A 17,594-nucleotide genomic window follows, 5' to 3' on the forward strand; every position below is an offset into this window, starting at 1 on the left:
GGGTTTGAAAGTCGCACGCTCTTACCGCTAGGCCACCAGCGCTTTAATTTCTTCCACAGTTATTAAAATGTATTTCTTTTCTCCTATAACCAAACTGCATTTAAAAAAAAAGGTACAGATTGCCTACTTCTTTTTTCAAGTCTGTTATCAATTAAGCTTATTATTGTACCTTTTGTAAGCCATGCTAGAGACCAATGGATCAAACTGCATACGAAAAGATTTTGTCAAAAATTTAGTTTTTGATACAAGCTATTATCCCTAACTGTACATATTTTTCAACTGACAACTAACACTCATCGAGACAATTCTAATTACCTCAAACACAATTAGGTTGCGTTATTTTATCACAGATCCTATGGCCACCTCCTGTCTCCATCATCAGATCATCCAATTTACATATGTATGCAAATTTTCAGCTTCATCAGAAACCGGGAAATAGCTCAAATTTAATTTGCAAGATTTGACCCGTACAAACAAAGTTTGGGCATTTTCACTTAAAAGTGTAGCTTTTACTTTTTTTCGAAAAACCATCAACTTTTGGGTTATTTAGACTCAGAATCACGAGTACTATTTAATGAGACAAAGAAAAAAAGTAGTTTTTCATACAAGTTTTGGGTGTCAGGTTTGTAACGGTCCATACAAAATGTGTGAAAATGCGTTACAAAACTGTCATTTTTTTTTGGGACTTTTTTTTTGAAATTGTTAGTCGTGATTCTGAGTAGAAATAACCCAAAAGTTGATAGATTTTCGAAAAAAAGTAAATTGTACACTTTTACAGACATACATTTCAAGTTAAATAAAAGCTTGTAAAAAACAAGTCTTTTTCTATAGTTTTTTTTTGTTCTCAATTACAATATGTTTTAAGTAATCATTGCTAATCAGATATAATTTAGTTTCCATTTAATTACTTTAACATAAGTATTTTTTCTTATAAAACCTAGCGTTAAAATACGAGGGTGCGGAGTGTTCGGCAACGCGCATGTAACTCCTCTGGAGTTGCAGGCGTACATAGGCTACGGAGACTGCTTAACATCAGGCGGGCCATATGCTTGTTTGCCACCGACGTAGTATAAAATAAAAAATACATGTTTTCTACCATTCATTGATATCTTATAATATATTGATTGATTGATAGCTTATAATTATGAATATTCATTACTAAAACATCTACACGTATGTACACAGCTACATTTTTCTAACATTTACTTTTAATAACAAGGTAGGTTAATTCATTTTTAATAACAAAACTTCCGTGAGACACAGACATATTAAACATATTAGTAACGGGTCACTCACGTATTTTAAGTCGAAAACGCTCGACATGTTTCACTCCGTACCGAGGAGCGTCATCAGGAGCTTGCGTCGACGGTGACTGCCGGTCCGTCACCGTCGAGTCGACGTCGACGCAAGCTCCTGATAACGCTCCTCGGTACGGAGTGAAACATGTCGAGCGTTTTCGACTTAAAATACGTGAGTGACCCGTTACTAATATGTTTAATAGGTTAATTCATATTTTTTTTTTATAATTTTATGTATGTCAATTAAATATTTAATATCATTAATTAACACATACTAATAGCAAACAGATATGCTTAAAATATAGTATAACATCTCAAATTTGTGCAACTGTTTCAATTTATTTTTTTATCACACGATTGTGCCAAAGCATGATTAGTTTCTTTAATTAATATAAAAATATTTTTCTTACAAAATATACAGTAAATTTTTCTCCCAAAACAACTGAAGCGGAAAGGAATTTTCAAGTTGAATCGTCATACATTTTCAGTGATAATTTGGATGCTTATATAAATGGTAATTTTATTTCTTGTCACCAAAGTTTATGTATTTGTCACCCTTTAATAATTTACCAAAGAAATTCATTATTCAATTTAAACACAACTTTGGGAACAAATCAAATGATTTTATTAAATATTTTGAATTGTGTTTTTTAAGTAGTCACACTACTATATAAATGTTTCAGTCAATCATTTCAGTTTATAAATTCAATTTAATTTTGTAAGTTTTATTTAATAATATTTAGGTGGCGAGCAGTCGTGTTGAAGGCCAAAACACACTTTGGGTACCGTAAACTGGGGTTCCTTTGATTCGTGGGGTAACCTTGATCATTGATTTATAAACTGTAAGGAGTTGGTTTCTGAACACCTTTATCATGTATTTCTATTAAGGTTGCCAACTACATCATAAAATTCTTAAACTCAACAAAAATCAACTGCTTGTGCTTCAAAATTGATGATCTAAGTAACCCCAGTTTACGGTAGCTGCGCCAGAGGAGTACTAGTAGTAGTAGTAAGTTTAATTTTGGAAAGATGTTATACATATTTTAGTGACCAATCTTATTAATTAATTAGTTTATCCATTTCTCCATCCAAATTTTAAAGCCTCTTCACTTTTCAATTTCATGATTTTACGAGTCTATTACATTAATATTGAATTACATTAACATTGTATTACATGAATATTGAATTACATTAACATTGAATTACATTGAGAATGAATCATATATGTTTTATCCGGTGTAATGTGTTTAAGATTTCATGCCAGGCTCGGGGCACAGCAGTTGGGCAGAGTTGCGGGTCTGCTCGACTCGGAGGAGTTCGTATGTGCGCTGGACCATCAGGAGGACCATGGAGTACACACCTGGAAGACGAGAAAGATTACTAGCCACGTGAATATGCTATATAAGGGTAAACTTGCATGATTTGGTGACACGCCTAATTCGGTGATACAAGTTTTGAAGCATGACATCATAATGACACCTAGGAAAGCTAGTGAATTAGGGCCTCACGGCAAAGCCGCCGAAGCCGTGAAGCCGTGAGGTCCCATTTAAAAGGCCCTAATTCACTAGCTTTCCTGAGTGTCATGCTTCAAAACTTGTATCACCGAATTAGGCGTGTCACCAAATAATGCTAGTTTACCTAGTGAAATCCGTTTATTATGACTTCGCTTATACTGACCAACCGCTTATTATGACGCAATTACTGCACGAAGTTTGGTTTTCATATAAAAATATTTGTGTGACAATGTCGGATAAGATTGCTTCGCTTATAGTGACAAATCGCTTACTATGACCTATAATATAAATCCTATTTTTATAAGAATATGTCCGGTTACACTGACACATTGGCTGGTTTTCGTGACCGTACCCACGTCATTCCCTGCGAGGACGTTAGGTGCGTGCGTGGCGTTTAAGTTGTTTTAGTTTTGAGTCTCGATGAAAGTTGATAATTGGTACAAGGTCAGTAAAACTCATCTCTCACAAAGGAATTTGAGATATATTTGGTAAAATTAACAAAAATAAGAAGTTAATCAACTAGGTATGCTTTACATGACATCCGTTTAGTATGACGTGATTGTCACTTCCCTTCGATGTCATTATAAGCAGATTCTACTGTACATATAACGAAGTTATTGTTAATATAGTAGAACGAAAACTGGGACTAATACTATTACAATCTAAATACTTATTTACAAAAAGAATTCGTCAATGGTGTACAATGCATCTTTGACTAATTTTGTTTTCATTTGACGTACAAATGAAGCGTAACTCGGGGCCTGCTTTATTGCCGGAGGGATCTTATTATAAATCTTTGGACCAATGAAGTTAAGGCATTTTTTAGTTTTAGCCAGTCGTGTGTGTGGCAAGCTCAGGTCATGTCGCCGTCGCGTGATGGAGCCGTGCGCATCAGCGTTGGTATGGAAGTGGTTAATATTATTTCTAACATACTTAGCCATTTCCAAGATGTAAAGACTAGATACGGTTAGTATGTTGTGTTTTATGAGCAAGTCCTTTGCAGGATGATCCCAACTAACAACAGCGATGATGCGCAATGCTCTTTTTTGGAGTTTGAATACTCGCTCACGTTCCGCAGCCCAGCCCCAAAGGTCAATACCGTAAGTTAATATGGAGTTAAAGTAGCCGTAGTAGGCTTTCTTTACGTTAGCCAAATCCATACATGGGCATAATCTGCTTAGGGCGAAGCAAGCTGAAGATAACCGTAGGCACAGCGCGTCTATATGAGGTGACCATTTTAAGCCGGCATCGATGGTTAGTCCCAAATATTTAACCTGGTCGACTTGAGGTACAGGTTGGCCATTGCACATGACGTTTAATTTATTTAGTGATTGATCACTTGGGCACCGTAGGCTAAAGTGTATTATGTTGGTTTTTAGCTCCGGCCATCATGAGGATGGTCACCACCACACCGTACATCAGGTAGGACTAATAGTCCTAAGTGTAAAGACACCAGAGTACTTACCGCAAGAAATGAGGATGATGGAACCCACAATAATTTCTTCCATGAGCCAGGAGTACAGGACAGCTCCGGCCATCATGAGGACGGTCACCACCACACCGTACACTAGGTAAGCCTTCACGAAACCTGGTTGCCTCTGTAAAGTGATATTTGGATTGTTAAAATTGACCACAGAGTAACATTTGGAACTTTCGCGTTTTGAACACGTATTAAAAACACACATTTTAAATACACTTTTCGTCGGGTACCCAGTCACACAAATCTCTGTTTTGACATTTTGCTGGGACATCAGAGCCGCGACCACGACCAGTGAAACCTGTGTCGAAACGTCGGTAAATAAAGGTAACAAAATAAATTCGCGATAGACCCGATTTTAAATGTGATTTAATATGTGACCACATGACAGGCAGTGTTTTAACATTTTAAAAGAGTATTTTTTTTATGTTTAAGTCTGGCCTAATGGGTCTGGGTAGTGACCCTGCTTGAGAAGCCGATGGTCTTGGGTTAGAATCCCGGTAAGGGCATTTATTTGTGTGATGAACACAAATATTTGTTCCTGAGTCATGGGTGTTTTTCTATGCATATATGTATGTACCTATTAAAGTATATATATTGTCGTTTAGCACCCAAAGTACAAGCTTTGCTTAGTTTGGGGCTAGTTTGATCTGTGTAAGACGTCCCCTAATATTAATTTATTTTTATTTATTTATTTATTAAACATATACGACGACGACGACGATGACGACGGTTTTCGACTTAAAATACGTGAGTGACCCGTTATTAATATGTTTAATATGTCTGTGTCTCACAGAAGTTTTGTTATTTATTTATTTATTTAATTTGTTGCAACTTATGTTTCTATTGCGGTAATAATCATCGGACGATACCCGGCGAACAGTTAAAACCACGGGTTATATAAGTTATAATCCTCAAATATTTAAAAAAAAGGTTACCTTGTTAGTCCCATAGCACAGGAACACAGAGAAGACAAAGGACATCACACAGCAAACGAAGCATAATATCAAGGCCGCCATCGCCGCTGAGTAGTCCACCAGCCTTTCAACGTTCAAAATTAAAAAATGTATAAAACTCGGCAAGTACGCTCTTTTACAAGTTAATAAAACATTTTTCTGCCCTCCGGCAGGAAAGCGTCAACTTTCGGCCCGCTGCGCTAAATGAAGTTGCCGCTGTCCGACTCCGTCAAACAGAAAAGTAGTATTATTATTACTTTACTGCCCCAGTATGTAATATACTATAGTGATATATATTGACATGTATACATGTACATAGAGCAACATTTATAATTACAACAGCTAATACTTGAATATAGCTGGTCAAGCAAATCTTGTCAGTAAAAAAAGGCGCAAAATTCAAATTTTCTATGGGACGATATACCTTCTCGCCTACATTTTTTAAATTATCATCATCATCATCATTTATTTACTGCAATCCATGGTATATTTAGGTGTTATAATCATTTTAATTGTAACAGCATGGACCCGCATTAATAAAATAAACTTAAAATAAATATATACTACTACGAAGAGATGTATAAGTTTCTACCACAAATCATACATACATACATATAATCACGCCTATTTCCCGGAGGGGTAGGCAGAGACCACAGATTTCCACTTGCTACGATCCTGTCATACCTCTTTCGCTTCCTTTACTTTCATAACATTCCTCATACGCTCGCCGGTTTAGGGTGCTCTTGACCTGGTCTTTCTTCAGGATTTACCCGATCTGATCAGAGAAAGTCCGCCGAAGTCTGGCCCTTCCAACTCCCGTTTCTACCTCCCTTAGATCATTATTCACCTATATATAGAAAATTATACATTCAATTTAGAGCCACCCCACACTAGCGTCTGCCGAGCGTCAGCGTATGGCTGCTGCTCGACGCAACGTTGGCACGACTACGCAGCGACTAGACGCCGACACAAAAGACACTAGTGTGACGCCCTTAGTGTATGCCTAGGCCTGAGTGGACGCTCGAGTTGAGCGTGCAGCGGGGCGGGGCGTGCGGCGTGCATGTTAAACAAATGCAAACGTATAGGAGCGGCCTTAGTGCACGTGCACGCTGCTCACATCACTTGTGAGCCCGAGGTCACGCTGCACGCCCCGCCGAACGCTCCGCTTTGAGCGTCCACTCAGGCCTCACTTAAGGTTGGTTCCCACGGCCCGTTGTTTCACTGATCTGACCGCGACTCAGATCGTGGGAACGGTCGCATCCAATGAGGCCTGTGGGGCCTGTGGTCGCCTGTCGTTACCCACACCCGACGGATAGCCGTACAGGCATCCATAGGCGTGCCTGACCTGTAATAACACGGGCCGTGGGAACCCACCTTTAGATGTAATGGAGTGGAGGGCAGAAAAGATTATCAAGGTGTTTTAACTATGAAACTCCCGTGAGACTCAAACATATTAGATTATTTAAAACCGGGTCACTCACGTATTATTAAGTCGAATAGCTCGACATGTTTCGGTCCAATTTACCACCGCACCGCCGCCGTCGTCTGTCGTGAGCGGCCGGGCGAGTCGGGCTTTGGCCCGCAGTACACGCCGCGCCCTCGACCAGTGAAGACGTGTCGCGTCTCCGTGAAGACGGACCTCGTAAATTGGACCGAAACATGTCGAGCTATTCGACTTAATAATACGTGAGTGACCCGGTTAAAAATAATCTAATATATCAAAGTGTTTGTCACCTTTGGTTATACACCCGGTCTCCCACAGTCATGCGGAGGGTCTCGGGGTCGGGGTCCCAGAACTGGTTGAAAGTCTCGTCCCCTGTGACGGGCTCGTACCAGGCTTTGCCGGTGGCGACGACCAAAGTCCCGAAGCCGGATATAACCTGGAAATCGTTGAAGGGTTATTAGAAACTAGACTAAAAAGGGCGTCGCCAACGGGAGCAGGGGTGAGCCGAACAGATCGTTAGATATTGTAACGATTCCCTTCCCCTAAGCTATTGGCGATATCAACTGACTCCCCCCCTTCCGTCCCAAATGACAGGTACTTTCACTCAAAAAAAGAATTTTCAAAATCGGTAGAGAATTGACGAAGTTATTTTTATTTAATTTAATCTTTATTGCATAAAAGAAAATACAATTGTACAAAAGGCGGACTTAATGCTATGAGGCATTCTCTACCAGTCAACCTTCGGGCAAAGCAGAGAATTTGTAGGCGGTGCAATATAGTGATTATACAAGTATAGTTAAATAACACATAGGCATAGACATACATACATATATCTGTATATATAATATTCATATAAATACATACAATATACATACATACAAATACATAAGATATCAGATAAACTTTCAAAACAGAAACACTTAGAATTCATCGTTCTGCCAGCAAAGTACTCACGTAACGATTTTTTAAATGCAAATCTATTCGGACACTGTCTAATTTTAACAGGGAGACTATTCCAAAGGCGAGCTGCCTGAATAAAGAAAGAATAGGACATGAAACCTGTTCGGTCATTCGGTGGGATGGTATGGACAAAGAAAGGTTGCCAGTAGAGCGGAGTTGACGGACACGAGAAACACCATAGTAGTTGAATAAAGATTTGAGATATTCGGTAGATTGGAGATCATTAATAACAGAAAAGAGGGTGCAAAGCATGCGTATATTTCGACGAACACGTATAGGAATGAAGTAGCTAAACATTAAAAAAACCGGCCAGGTGCGAGTCGGACTCGACCACCGAGGGTTCCGTACAAATTTTACCATTTTTAGGGATCCTCAAAAGGAAAAAACGCAACCCTTATAGGATCACTCGTGCGCTGTCTGTCTGTCTGTCTGTCTGTCCGTCTGTCACAGCCTACCTATTTTCTTCGAAACTACTAAAATAAAGTTTTTAAACTATATCTTGTTACATATCAAATGAAAGAGCTCATTGTGAGAATCGAAAATATTTTTTTTTAATATTTTTAGGATAAACAGTTTAGAAGTTATTCAAGAAAATAGGCAAAAAATGACCTTTATCACCGAAACTACTGGGTCTAAACTTTAAAAAAATACACAAAATAGATGTTTACCTATAGATCACAGGAAAACCTATTAGAAATGTGCAGTCAAGCGTGAGTCGGACTTAATTACTTAGTTTTTAATCCGACCCCTACGGGGTTTTTAAAGACATTTCACTCACGTTTCACATAAAAAATACACTGTTTAAATTGTGTAGACATAGACATAGACATAATTTATTGGTAATAAGGTATTACAGGTCAAAATTTTGTAAATTTTGTAATGTACGGAACCCTTGGAATGCGAGTCCGACTCGCACTCGGCCGGTTTTAAGGATCCGTACCCAAAGGGTAAAAACGGGACCCTATTACTAAGAATCCGCTGTCTGTCTGTCTTCGGTATTGTATTGTAAAAGGTAAAAATGTACTTACAGAGCTAAATATTCCAAAAATGAAGGTTGCCGTTTCTACGGGGATACAACCGCACCTCGCGTGTCTCATCATGGCGCTGAAAAATAATTATCAAAAATAAACGCACAGCTAAACTGTGGAATGAACTGTCGCCTACGGTATTTCAGGACCGATATGACCTTCAAACCTTCAAGAAAAGAGCGTATTCTCATCTTAAAGGCCGGCAACGCACTTACAACCCCTCTGGTGTTGCGGGTGTCCATGGGCGGCGGTAATCGCTTACCATCAGGTGATCCGTCTGCTCGTTTGCCTCCTATTTCATAAAAAAAAAGCTAATACCTATTACCGTAGATGCGTAGGGGGAGGCGTTTTAAATTAATTTTAATTCATATTAAATATATTAATAACGGGTCACTCACGTATTTTAAGTCGAAAAACCGTCCGTCCGTCACCGTCAACGCAAGCTCCTGATGACACTACTCGGTACGGAGTGAAACGTGTCGAGCGTTTTTCGACTTAAAATACGTGAGTGACCCGTTATTAATATATTTAATATGTCTGTGTCTCACGGAATTTTGTTATTAAAATTATTTTGATTAGAATTTTGCTTTTAGTCTTATTTTATTTCTTTAAGCTCTAGCGTCCCGCGGTCATTTATAATTCATTTAAATCATTATTGAAATGAAACAGCACAGTTGCTTTTTATTTGTTTTGTTTCGTTTAATTTTAAAATTTTCTAGTACTATTAACTCAAATTTAACTGCCAATTATTCTTGTATAGTGGGCCGGTAGACTAGAGGATAAACTGAAATAAAATAAAATAAATAAAAATAAAATAAAATAAATAGTAAATAGTAGTGTGTCTACTTGAAAAACCACAAATTAAAAATATTTTCATAGAAAATAATTTAATTTGTTCTTAGAGACTAGAGGATATTTAGTTATATCACAGAATAAATAATAGTACTACCGTACAAAAAGGAAACTTCCTATAAAACCGAAGTTTGACAGCGGTTCAGGGACGAACCATATTGTCCCTTTCTATAATATGGCACTATCCCCTTCGGCTATTTAGGGTTGTCAAGATTCAAGTCATTATCTTATATGTGGTCGGGCACGCAAAGGGACGTCAAGTTGTGTCAACTAATAATTCCTCGGAGCAATGCTGAGCCGAACGGAGCCGAGAATACCCGAAAGGAGGAGTTTCGCACCCCTGGTTATATTGTACCTACCAATATTTTACTTATTTCAATTAAAAAGTTTATTATGTGGTTTGCATTTTAAGCCAATAACGATTTATAAATAAAGGCTAAAAAACAGATAATGTTTACCTACCTATCCTATTCGCACTTCGCAGCAAAATATTCACACAAACGCTTTCAAGATTTTTCCAAGAAATTTTCTAACTACTGTTTTCTATAGAAACTAAATTTTTCGGTATTGCGCTGTTCCGATATTGTGTAAGCATTTTCAATGTTAGTTTATTGTATCATTCACACAGGAACACTAAATTTGAACTCTTAATTTTGTGTAAGTAATGACTGTAACAGCTTATTGAAGTTACAACTGCGTAAATGTCCTTCGAAATTCAAATATCTTCGCGTTGGTATTAGGCACCTAAGGGCCTGGCCACATGTACGCGGTGCGACGTCGCCGACGCAACGCGGCGCGTTTTGCGGTGCCGCCGCCGCAACGCAGAAATCTGCGGCGCTGCTCGCCGCAACGCAAAATCTGGCGGTGCGTCGTGCGACGCCGCGCGCGGTACCGCAAAACGGTGCGCGGCGCCGCCCGCCGCAACGCAAAATTTTGCGGTGCGTCGTGCGTCGCCGCGCGCGGTGTCGCAAAGCGTTGCGCGTCGCCGCGCGCGGTGTCGCCCGCCGCAACGCAAAAATTTGGCGGTGCGACTTGCGGTGCCGCGTCCGTCGTCGCGGCACCGCATGCGGCGCCGCGCTGCATAAGTAGTAAAGAATTCGAATACCAGTGTTTGGCTGTTATTAAGAAGGCGCAGAAATAAGAAGCAATTGAAGAGAAAATTTTGGGTAAACCCATGTCTTCATGTCATGAATGATGATGGATATCATTTCAAAAGAAAATACGAGGCATTGAAGATGACTGAAAATAAATTTCATAACAATTTTCGAATGTCTGTGTCGTGTTTTGAAGAACTTTTAAGCAAAATATCGCCTCTAATAAAGAAGAAACACATATTTAGAAGACCCGTTGGGCCTCTGGAGATGTTGGGAATAACAATAAGGTAAGAAATCTAAGGTCTATTTTCTGTCTCTTTTAAGGCCTGAAGTATATCGGACTCAAATTGGTCGGTCGTTTTCCTTTTCCGAGAACAAGGCTGGTACCGAGATCTGCTTGTAGTTTCATTTGTCTGGCCATCTTCGTCACTTTCTTGGTCCTCGACTATGCTCGAGTCAGTTAAATTTGCAGCATTTAAAAAAAAAAACATTAGTTGCTTGTAGAAATGGTATTTTTTTACTCTCGTCACACCAGCGCCCGATTTATTTAAGCTTTCAAGCCTTTTTGAGTATCTTGTAAAATTATCTTTGAGGTTTTTCCACTTTTTTATCACCTCGTTTCCTAAAAAATAAAGTTCATTTAAAACATTTTACATTGTAAAAAAAAAACATCTCTTATTCAGATTATTAGTGACTGTTTGCAAATTTTCGACCTTTGCATTAAATTACACATGTAGAGATAGACCAAGAAAAGTCTGCAACGATTTTGATAGCACACGCAGTGCGAGTGTTATTTTAAACGTCAAACTTCTATGAAAATATGTCGTATAAATAACACTTGCACTGCGTAGGTATGCTATCAAAATCGTTGCAGACTTTTCTTGATCTAACTCTACTTATAATATGTAATAGGAAATTTTATTAGTCAAACTGGAAATTGTTGCATACAACGTTCATTAACTTTGTTTTTGTTTCTTGAGTGACTCAAACCATCTCAACGGTATCTGTCACTCAAATGGCATTTTAATATTTACATTAATACGTGACCGCGAGATTGTCTGATAAAGTTTTATATTAATTGTCCGACTATTTGTTTCCTACTTATGTCATTTAAACTTTAATACACATTTGGGTATCTATTAAAACCAATCATATAATTAATAACAAACTTACAATAAAATAATATACATATATAAATTTACTGCATGGTTGTTGTCACTTTGTATGGCTGCGTAACTATTAACTTGTATATGCAATAATATGCATACATATATATATAACCTATAATTTAATAAAATATAATATAATATATAAATAAATATAAAATATAATATAATGTAAATTACGCATCCATGACAATGTATGATTAATACAAATAAAAAATATGAATATGAATATGAATATGAAATATTTATTTTCAGGTTTTTGGCGACTGGGAACACATTCAGAGATATGGAATTTACAGAATATCGTGGAAGAAGTACAATTGGAAAAATAGTAAGAGAAGTCTGTCAAGCTATATGGAAAAGCCTTCTAGGTAAAGGTATACCTAGTATAACAAAAAATCTACTAGAACAAATCGCGGACGAGTTTTTTAAAAACACTAACTTCCCCAATTGTATTGGGGCCCTGGATGGTAAACACATTCGAATTTGTAGTCCCGATCACAGTGGCTCTCTTTTTTTCAACTATAAAGGCTACAACTCTATAGTCTTGCTGGCGCTTGTTGATTCCAATTACAGTTTTGTATAATTATGTGGACATAGGAGCTTACGGCAAGGAATGTGATTCAACGGTTTTTCACAATACAAAACTGAATGAATTATTACAACAAGGCCAGCTTCCCGTACCAGCACCAAAGCCGTTACCTGGTTCTCAGACGTCAATTCCCCATGTATTTGTAGCAGACGAAGGCTTACCTTTAACGAATAACATAATGCGTCCATATCCAGGAAAACACTTGACTATACAACAAAGAGTTTTTAATTATCGCTTGAGTCGCACAAGAAGATACGTTGAATGTACTTTCGGTATTTTAGCTAATAAGTGGCGCATTTTTCACCGACCATTGAATGTCCAATATAACTTTGTAACAGATATCATAAAGGCATGTGGTGTTATTCACAATTGTGTTATTAGTAGAGATGGAATTAAACCATCTGAAGAACTACTGATTCATGACGGTTTTTCAGATTTACATAATTCAACAAATTATATATCCTCGACAAACCCAGTTAACATAAGAAATGAATTCTGTAAATACTTTTCTAGTGATGTGGGAGCCCTTACTTGGCAATTAAGTAAAATATAATTTAATATTAGTATAGGTTTTATTTCCGTTCGCATGTACGAAACTATTAGCTTAGTATACTTGTATTGTATTATCCTTTTAACACATAAACATATTTGTAAGATGCATGCTACTTGACAACAACTATATAAGAAATAGGTAGTAATATGTTTTAAATAATTTATTAATATTTCTTATCCGTATGCATAAATAAATGTGATGCATACAGGCAAACAATACCACGTTGCAACACTGTCAGTTTTCAAAGACTATTTCACTACCTTATAATACATATATATCTTGATGGCAGGGCTATAACCGCGAACACTCTAATAACGCCTCAATTGGAGTAAAAGAGAAAGATTCCCGAATTTTGCGAATTTCGGTGTTTGCGGTAGGCCCTCCTGCGTAGTGTCGTATTAACAACTGGCATTACTGGCAACAAGTTATATAAAAATGGTGATTTTTTTGTAGTAGTAAAATAATATAATATAACCACCCCCACAACCTGATTGTCATTGTCTTAGAGGCGTGTAAATTATTTTTGGATGTTGACTTGTAAAGATGTTTGTGGACTCGACTGTACCTATATGAAAACTGTAATTTTTTTCTAATATGAAAGTTGGTGAATTAGTAAGTAATTATTATAGCCACATTTATATAAACGATTGTTGATTTTTATAAGATATATACCTATATAATATTATTATTTTTCGAATGTTTACTTGTAAAAATGTTTGTGAACTAGACTGTACCTATATGAAAACATTGAAAACTGTTGATTTTTTTCTAAGATACCTATATTAAGCCTGTATGAAAGTTGGTGATTTAGCAAGTATTCATTATAGCCATATTTATATAAGCGATAGTTGATTTATATAATATACATATATTCAAATTGTAATTACAGATTTGCAAAATTATTAAAATATACTCAAGAGCAAAGGGGTCGGCCGCTAATCCATACAAACGTACTCCCCATTTTCCTCTCTAGATATTAACATTATGGAAAATATTTTTTCATAATTTGATGTATATATATTAACCATAGGGGCATAGCTATACAACAAATTGTGTCAAAATATTTTCAACAATGTTAATAACCAGAGAGGAAAATCAGGACTACACGTTTGTATGAAACGGCGATTACGCGCGGGTCCTCCACTTTCGTATTAAGTATTTAAAAAAATATATATATTTTGTAAAATGGTGGCGGTATTAATTTTAGAAATTTTTAGAACACGACCTGATTGTCATTATCTCTAAAGGCGTGTAAATTATTTTTGGAATGTTGACTTGTAAGTAAAGCTGTTTGTGATTGTTGTTGATTTTTTCTAAGATATATTAAGCCTGTATGACAGTTGGTGAATTAGTGAGTAATAATTAGAACCTTATTTATAGATAAACGATTGTTGATTTTTAAAAATATATACCTATCTATAGTATACTATTATTTATGGAACGTTGACTTAATTGAGATTACAAATTTGTATAATTATTTAATTATACTTAAGCTTTTGTAAAATGGTGGTGGTATTATTTTTAGAATTATAAACTACATAGTTGTGATTTTCTGTACCTAACGATTACAGTTATAATTATATAGTTGAACCTCGATAGCACGAATCTCATGGGAAATGCCAAAAAATACGTGCTAACGAAGAGGATTCCTCTTGTAGAGGACACCGACTTAGAGAGGTTCTTGTGGGTTTTTGTTCGTTTTAAAGAGGTTTCGAGTTACAGAGGTAAAACGCACGAAAAATTATTAGTGTTAAAGAGGCGTAATTGTAGAAACGGAGAAAGTACAATCTTTATATCTTTTTCGAGTTATAGTCGTGAAGGGAATAGTTGGTTACTTCGTCTTGTGAGGTTAAATATTTCGAGTTATGGAGGTTTTGGACTATGAAGGAAAGGGAATGGCATTGGCATTTTATTTCGCGTTAACGAGGAATTCGCCTTATCGAGGTTCCACTGTAATTTCATGGAAGTTTTTGATTTTCGTAAAACAATTATACAAAAAAATGTATAAAAAAAAAGTTAATTATAGTTATGTTAGCAGGTATATAAAAAATGATGATTTAAAAATAAAAGTTGTCGATTTAGTTAGCCACAAGTATAAACATATTTTATATACCTAACAAAGGCAATCTTATATCATGTTGATTTTGCAAAAAGACATATACCTACATGTTTTTTTTTATATTTACCTATTTATAATTACCTAATAATTATGGTCTAAAGAATAAAAATAATTTACATACAAAATTAGTTATGATTTCTTACCTTATTGTTATTCCCAACATCTCCAGAGGCCCAACGGGTCTTCTAAATATGTGTTTCTTCTTTATTAGAGGCGATATTTTGCTTAAAAGTTCTTCAAAACACGACACATACATTCGAAAATTGTTATGAAATTTATTTTCAGTCATCTTCAATGCCTCGTATTTTCTTTTGAAATGATATCCATCATCATTCATGACATGAAGACATGGGTTTACCCAAAATTTTCTTTTCAATTGCTTCTTATTTCTGCGCCTTCTTAATAACAGCCAAACACTGGTAGTCGAATTCTTTACTACTTATGCAGCGCGGCGCCGCATGCGGTGCCGCGACGACGGACGCGGCACCGCAAGTCGCACCGCCTAATTTTTGCGTTGCGGCGGGCGACACCGCGCGCGGCGACGCGCAACGCTTTGCGACACCGCGCGCGGCGACGCACGACGCACCGCAAGATTTTGCGTTGCGGCGGGCGGAACCGCGCACCGTTTTGCGGTACCGCGCGCGGCGTCGCACGACGCACCGCCAGATTTTGCGTTGCGGCGAGCGGCGCCGCAGATTTCTGCGTTGCGGCGGCGGCACCGCAAAACGCGCCGCGATGCGTCGGCGACGTCGCACCGCGTACATGTGGCCAGGCCCTAAATACGATGTATTTTCAATTTGAGACTGCGCCTAACTATGGCGATTCTAGATTCAAATACGCTGCGTTGATTTTTATTAATTTTAAATCGCTCCAGATGTTTTAAAATAATCAAATGGGTAAGTATAGTCCAATATGTACAGTCACCAAATCTTTAAGTCACTTACCTTCTATCCAACATTTTCGTTTTATTAATAGCACTACACGTAAACCTGAAATGCAGATTTTACAATCAATGTTGTGTTTCGCGTCTGCACATACAGCGTACGGCTGGAGAATGGTAACGAATGTCCGTAATAGCCACCAAACCTAACACCGCCTGATGAGGGCGCCACTAAAATTATTATTCCAAAATAAACTCTATTCCTTCGTCTTAACTTAGTTCTTTATTTTTCCGCAATTTGACAGGTCTGTCTCGTAATATGGACGACGCGAAAAGATATTTTGTGATTGCATAGACCGAAGTTTGCCGAATATATTCGAGTTTACTTCGGCCTTGTTCGGTTCGGACTCAATCAATATAGCCAAGCCTGGGAATTACTGGGGCTGTTTTAATGGAATTTGAACCTTACTACAACAAAATAAGGTCTATTATCATTTGTTAGAGCATGTTGTTTACATTAACAGCGTTAAATTGTTTATGGGTAAAAAGAGCTAGGCAATGCAGCATGCTGTCTCTGTTGTATGTATAGTTTGGTCAAGCAAATCTTGTCAGTAGAAAAAGGCGCGAAATTCAAATTTTCTATGAGACGATACCCTCGCGCCTACATTTTTAGGGTTCCGTACCCAAAGGGTAAAGACGAGACCCTATTACTAAGACTCCTCTGTCCGTCTGTCTGTCACCAGGCTGTATCTCATCAACCGTGATAGCTAGACAGTTGAAATTTTCACAGATGATATAAATATTTCTGTTGCCGCTATGACAACAAATACTAAAAAGTACGGAACCCCTGGTGGGCGAGTCCGACTTGCACTTGTTCGGTTTTTTAAATTTGCAGCCTTTTTCTACTGACAAGATTTGCTTGACCAACTATAGTAGAGATTCAGCTATTCATATTTTACATTTGTAATACGTCAGAGATCATATATATATTATTTAATTTTTACTAAGTGGTTTCTCTCTCTCTTTCCTTAGCATTATTATTTCAATCTGATTGTGGGTCTGCTTTTCTTATCTTTTCTGCTTCGCTCGGTCGGAAGTGTTTTCTAATGAAACATCGCAGTCACACTTACCTACGAATTTACAAGTGCGACAGAAAGGCGACACGTCGAACGTGGTTCGCGGGCCCGCAGGCACTCATGTCTTTTGCTATGGTATCTGCCCATCTCATATTAGGTCTTCCTCTTCCTCTGGACCTTCCTAAATATCTGTCAGCCATAAGTGTAGTATGTAACCTCGTCGTATATTTAAATTAATTTAATATTTGACAAATGTACGTACCTACCGTTTATTCTGAGAAATAAAAAAATAAAAATGATAAATAGGGTGTCTACATTTATCCCAAAGTGTCCTTAATTATCCCATTTAATGTCCGTATTTTTCACGGACGCAAGGCACTGTTAATTTGCACATATCTAATATTTTGTTGATTAGTAACAGATAATTAATAACGTTGACTTTAACTTAACTAACTTAGCGGTTTCACTCATGTATTTTAGTCACTCGCGCGACATGTTTCGGAACGACACATGCAACACACATACATTACATGACATTTAACGTTGACTTTATTAAATATATTAATAACGGGTCACTCACGTATT

General features: G+C 37.3%; 2 protein-coding genes across 2 annotated transcripts; one reads left to right on the plus strand and one right to left on the minus strand.

Moving 5' to 3' along the window:
• Nucleotides 1-1,486: 1,486 nt before the first annotated feature.
• Nucleotides 1,487-16,115, minus strand: LOC134747823 (uncharacterized). Its single transcript, XM_063682462.1, has 6 exons — nucleotides 15,998-16,115; nucleotides 8,678-8,753; nucleotides 6,980-7,125; nucleotides 5,228-5,330; nucleotides 4,278-4,410; nucleotides 1,487-2,658 (listed from the first exon to the last, which is right to left on the minus strand). Exons 1-6 carry the CDS (start codon nucleotides 16,009-16,011, stop codon nucleotides 2,546-2,548), a joined length of 585 nt encoding a protein of 194 aa, XP_063538532.1. The 5' UTR covers nucleotides 16,012-16,115; the 3' UTR covers nucleotides 1,487-2,545.
• Nucleotides 10,891-12,934, plus strand: LOC134747916 (uncharacterized). Its single transcript, XM_063682593.1, has 3 exons — nucleotides 10,891-10,910; nucleotides 12,045-12,259; nucleotides 12,528-12,934. The coding sequence occupies exons 1-3, from the start codon at nucleotides 10,891-10,893 to the stop codon at nucleotides 12,932-12,934; spliced, it is 642 nt and encodes a 213-aa protein (XP_063538663.1).
• Nucleotides 16,116-17,594: the final 1,479 nt, after the last annotated feature.

Source organism: Cydia strobilella, chromosome 15 (genome assembly GCF_947568885.1).
Source record: "Cydia strobilella chromosome 15, ilCydStro3.1, whole genome shotgun sequence".
NCBI classification, from domain to species: domain Eukaryota; kingdom Metazoa; phylum Arthropoda; class Insecta; order Lepidoptera; family Tortricidae; genus Cydia; species Cydia strobilella.

Bases quoted from the DNA above. Each gene is read 5' to 3' on its own strand.
- LOC134747916 (XM_063682593.1), top strand. From the start codon at position 10,891: ATGTTGGGAATAACAATAAG. The intron at 10,911-12,044 runs GTAAGAAATCTA...ATTTATTTTCAG, and splicing joins ATGTTGGGAATAACAATAAG to GTTTTTGGCGACTGGGAACA. The intron at 12,260-12,527 runs GTAAACACATTC...ATGTATTTGTAG, and splicing joins TTGTATTGGGGCCCTGGATG to CAGACGAAGGCTTACCTTTA.
- LOC134747823 (XM_063682462.1), bottom strand. The intron at 7,126-8,677 runs GTAAGTACATTT...AACGATTTCCAG, and splicing joins TTTTTGGAATATTTAGCTCT to GTTATATCCGGCTTCGGGAC. The intron at 4,411-5,227 runs GTAACCTTTTTT...ATCACTTTACAG, and splicing joins TGTGCTATGGGACTAACAAG to AGGCAACCAGGTTTCGTGAA.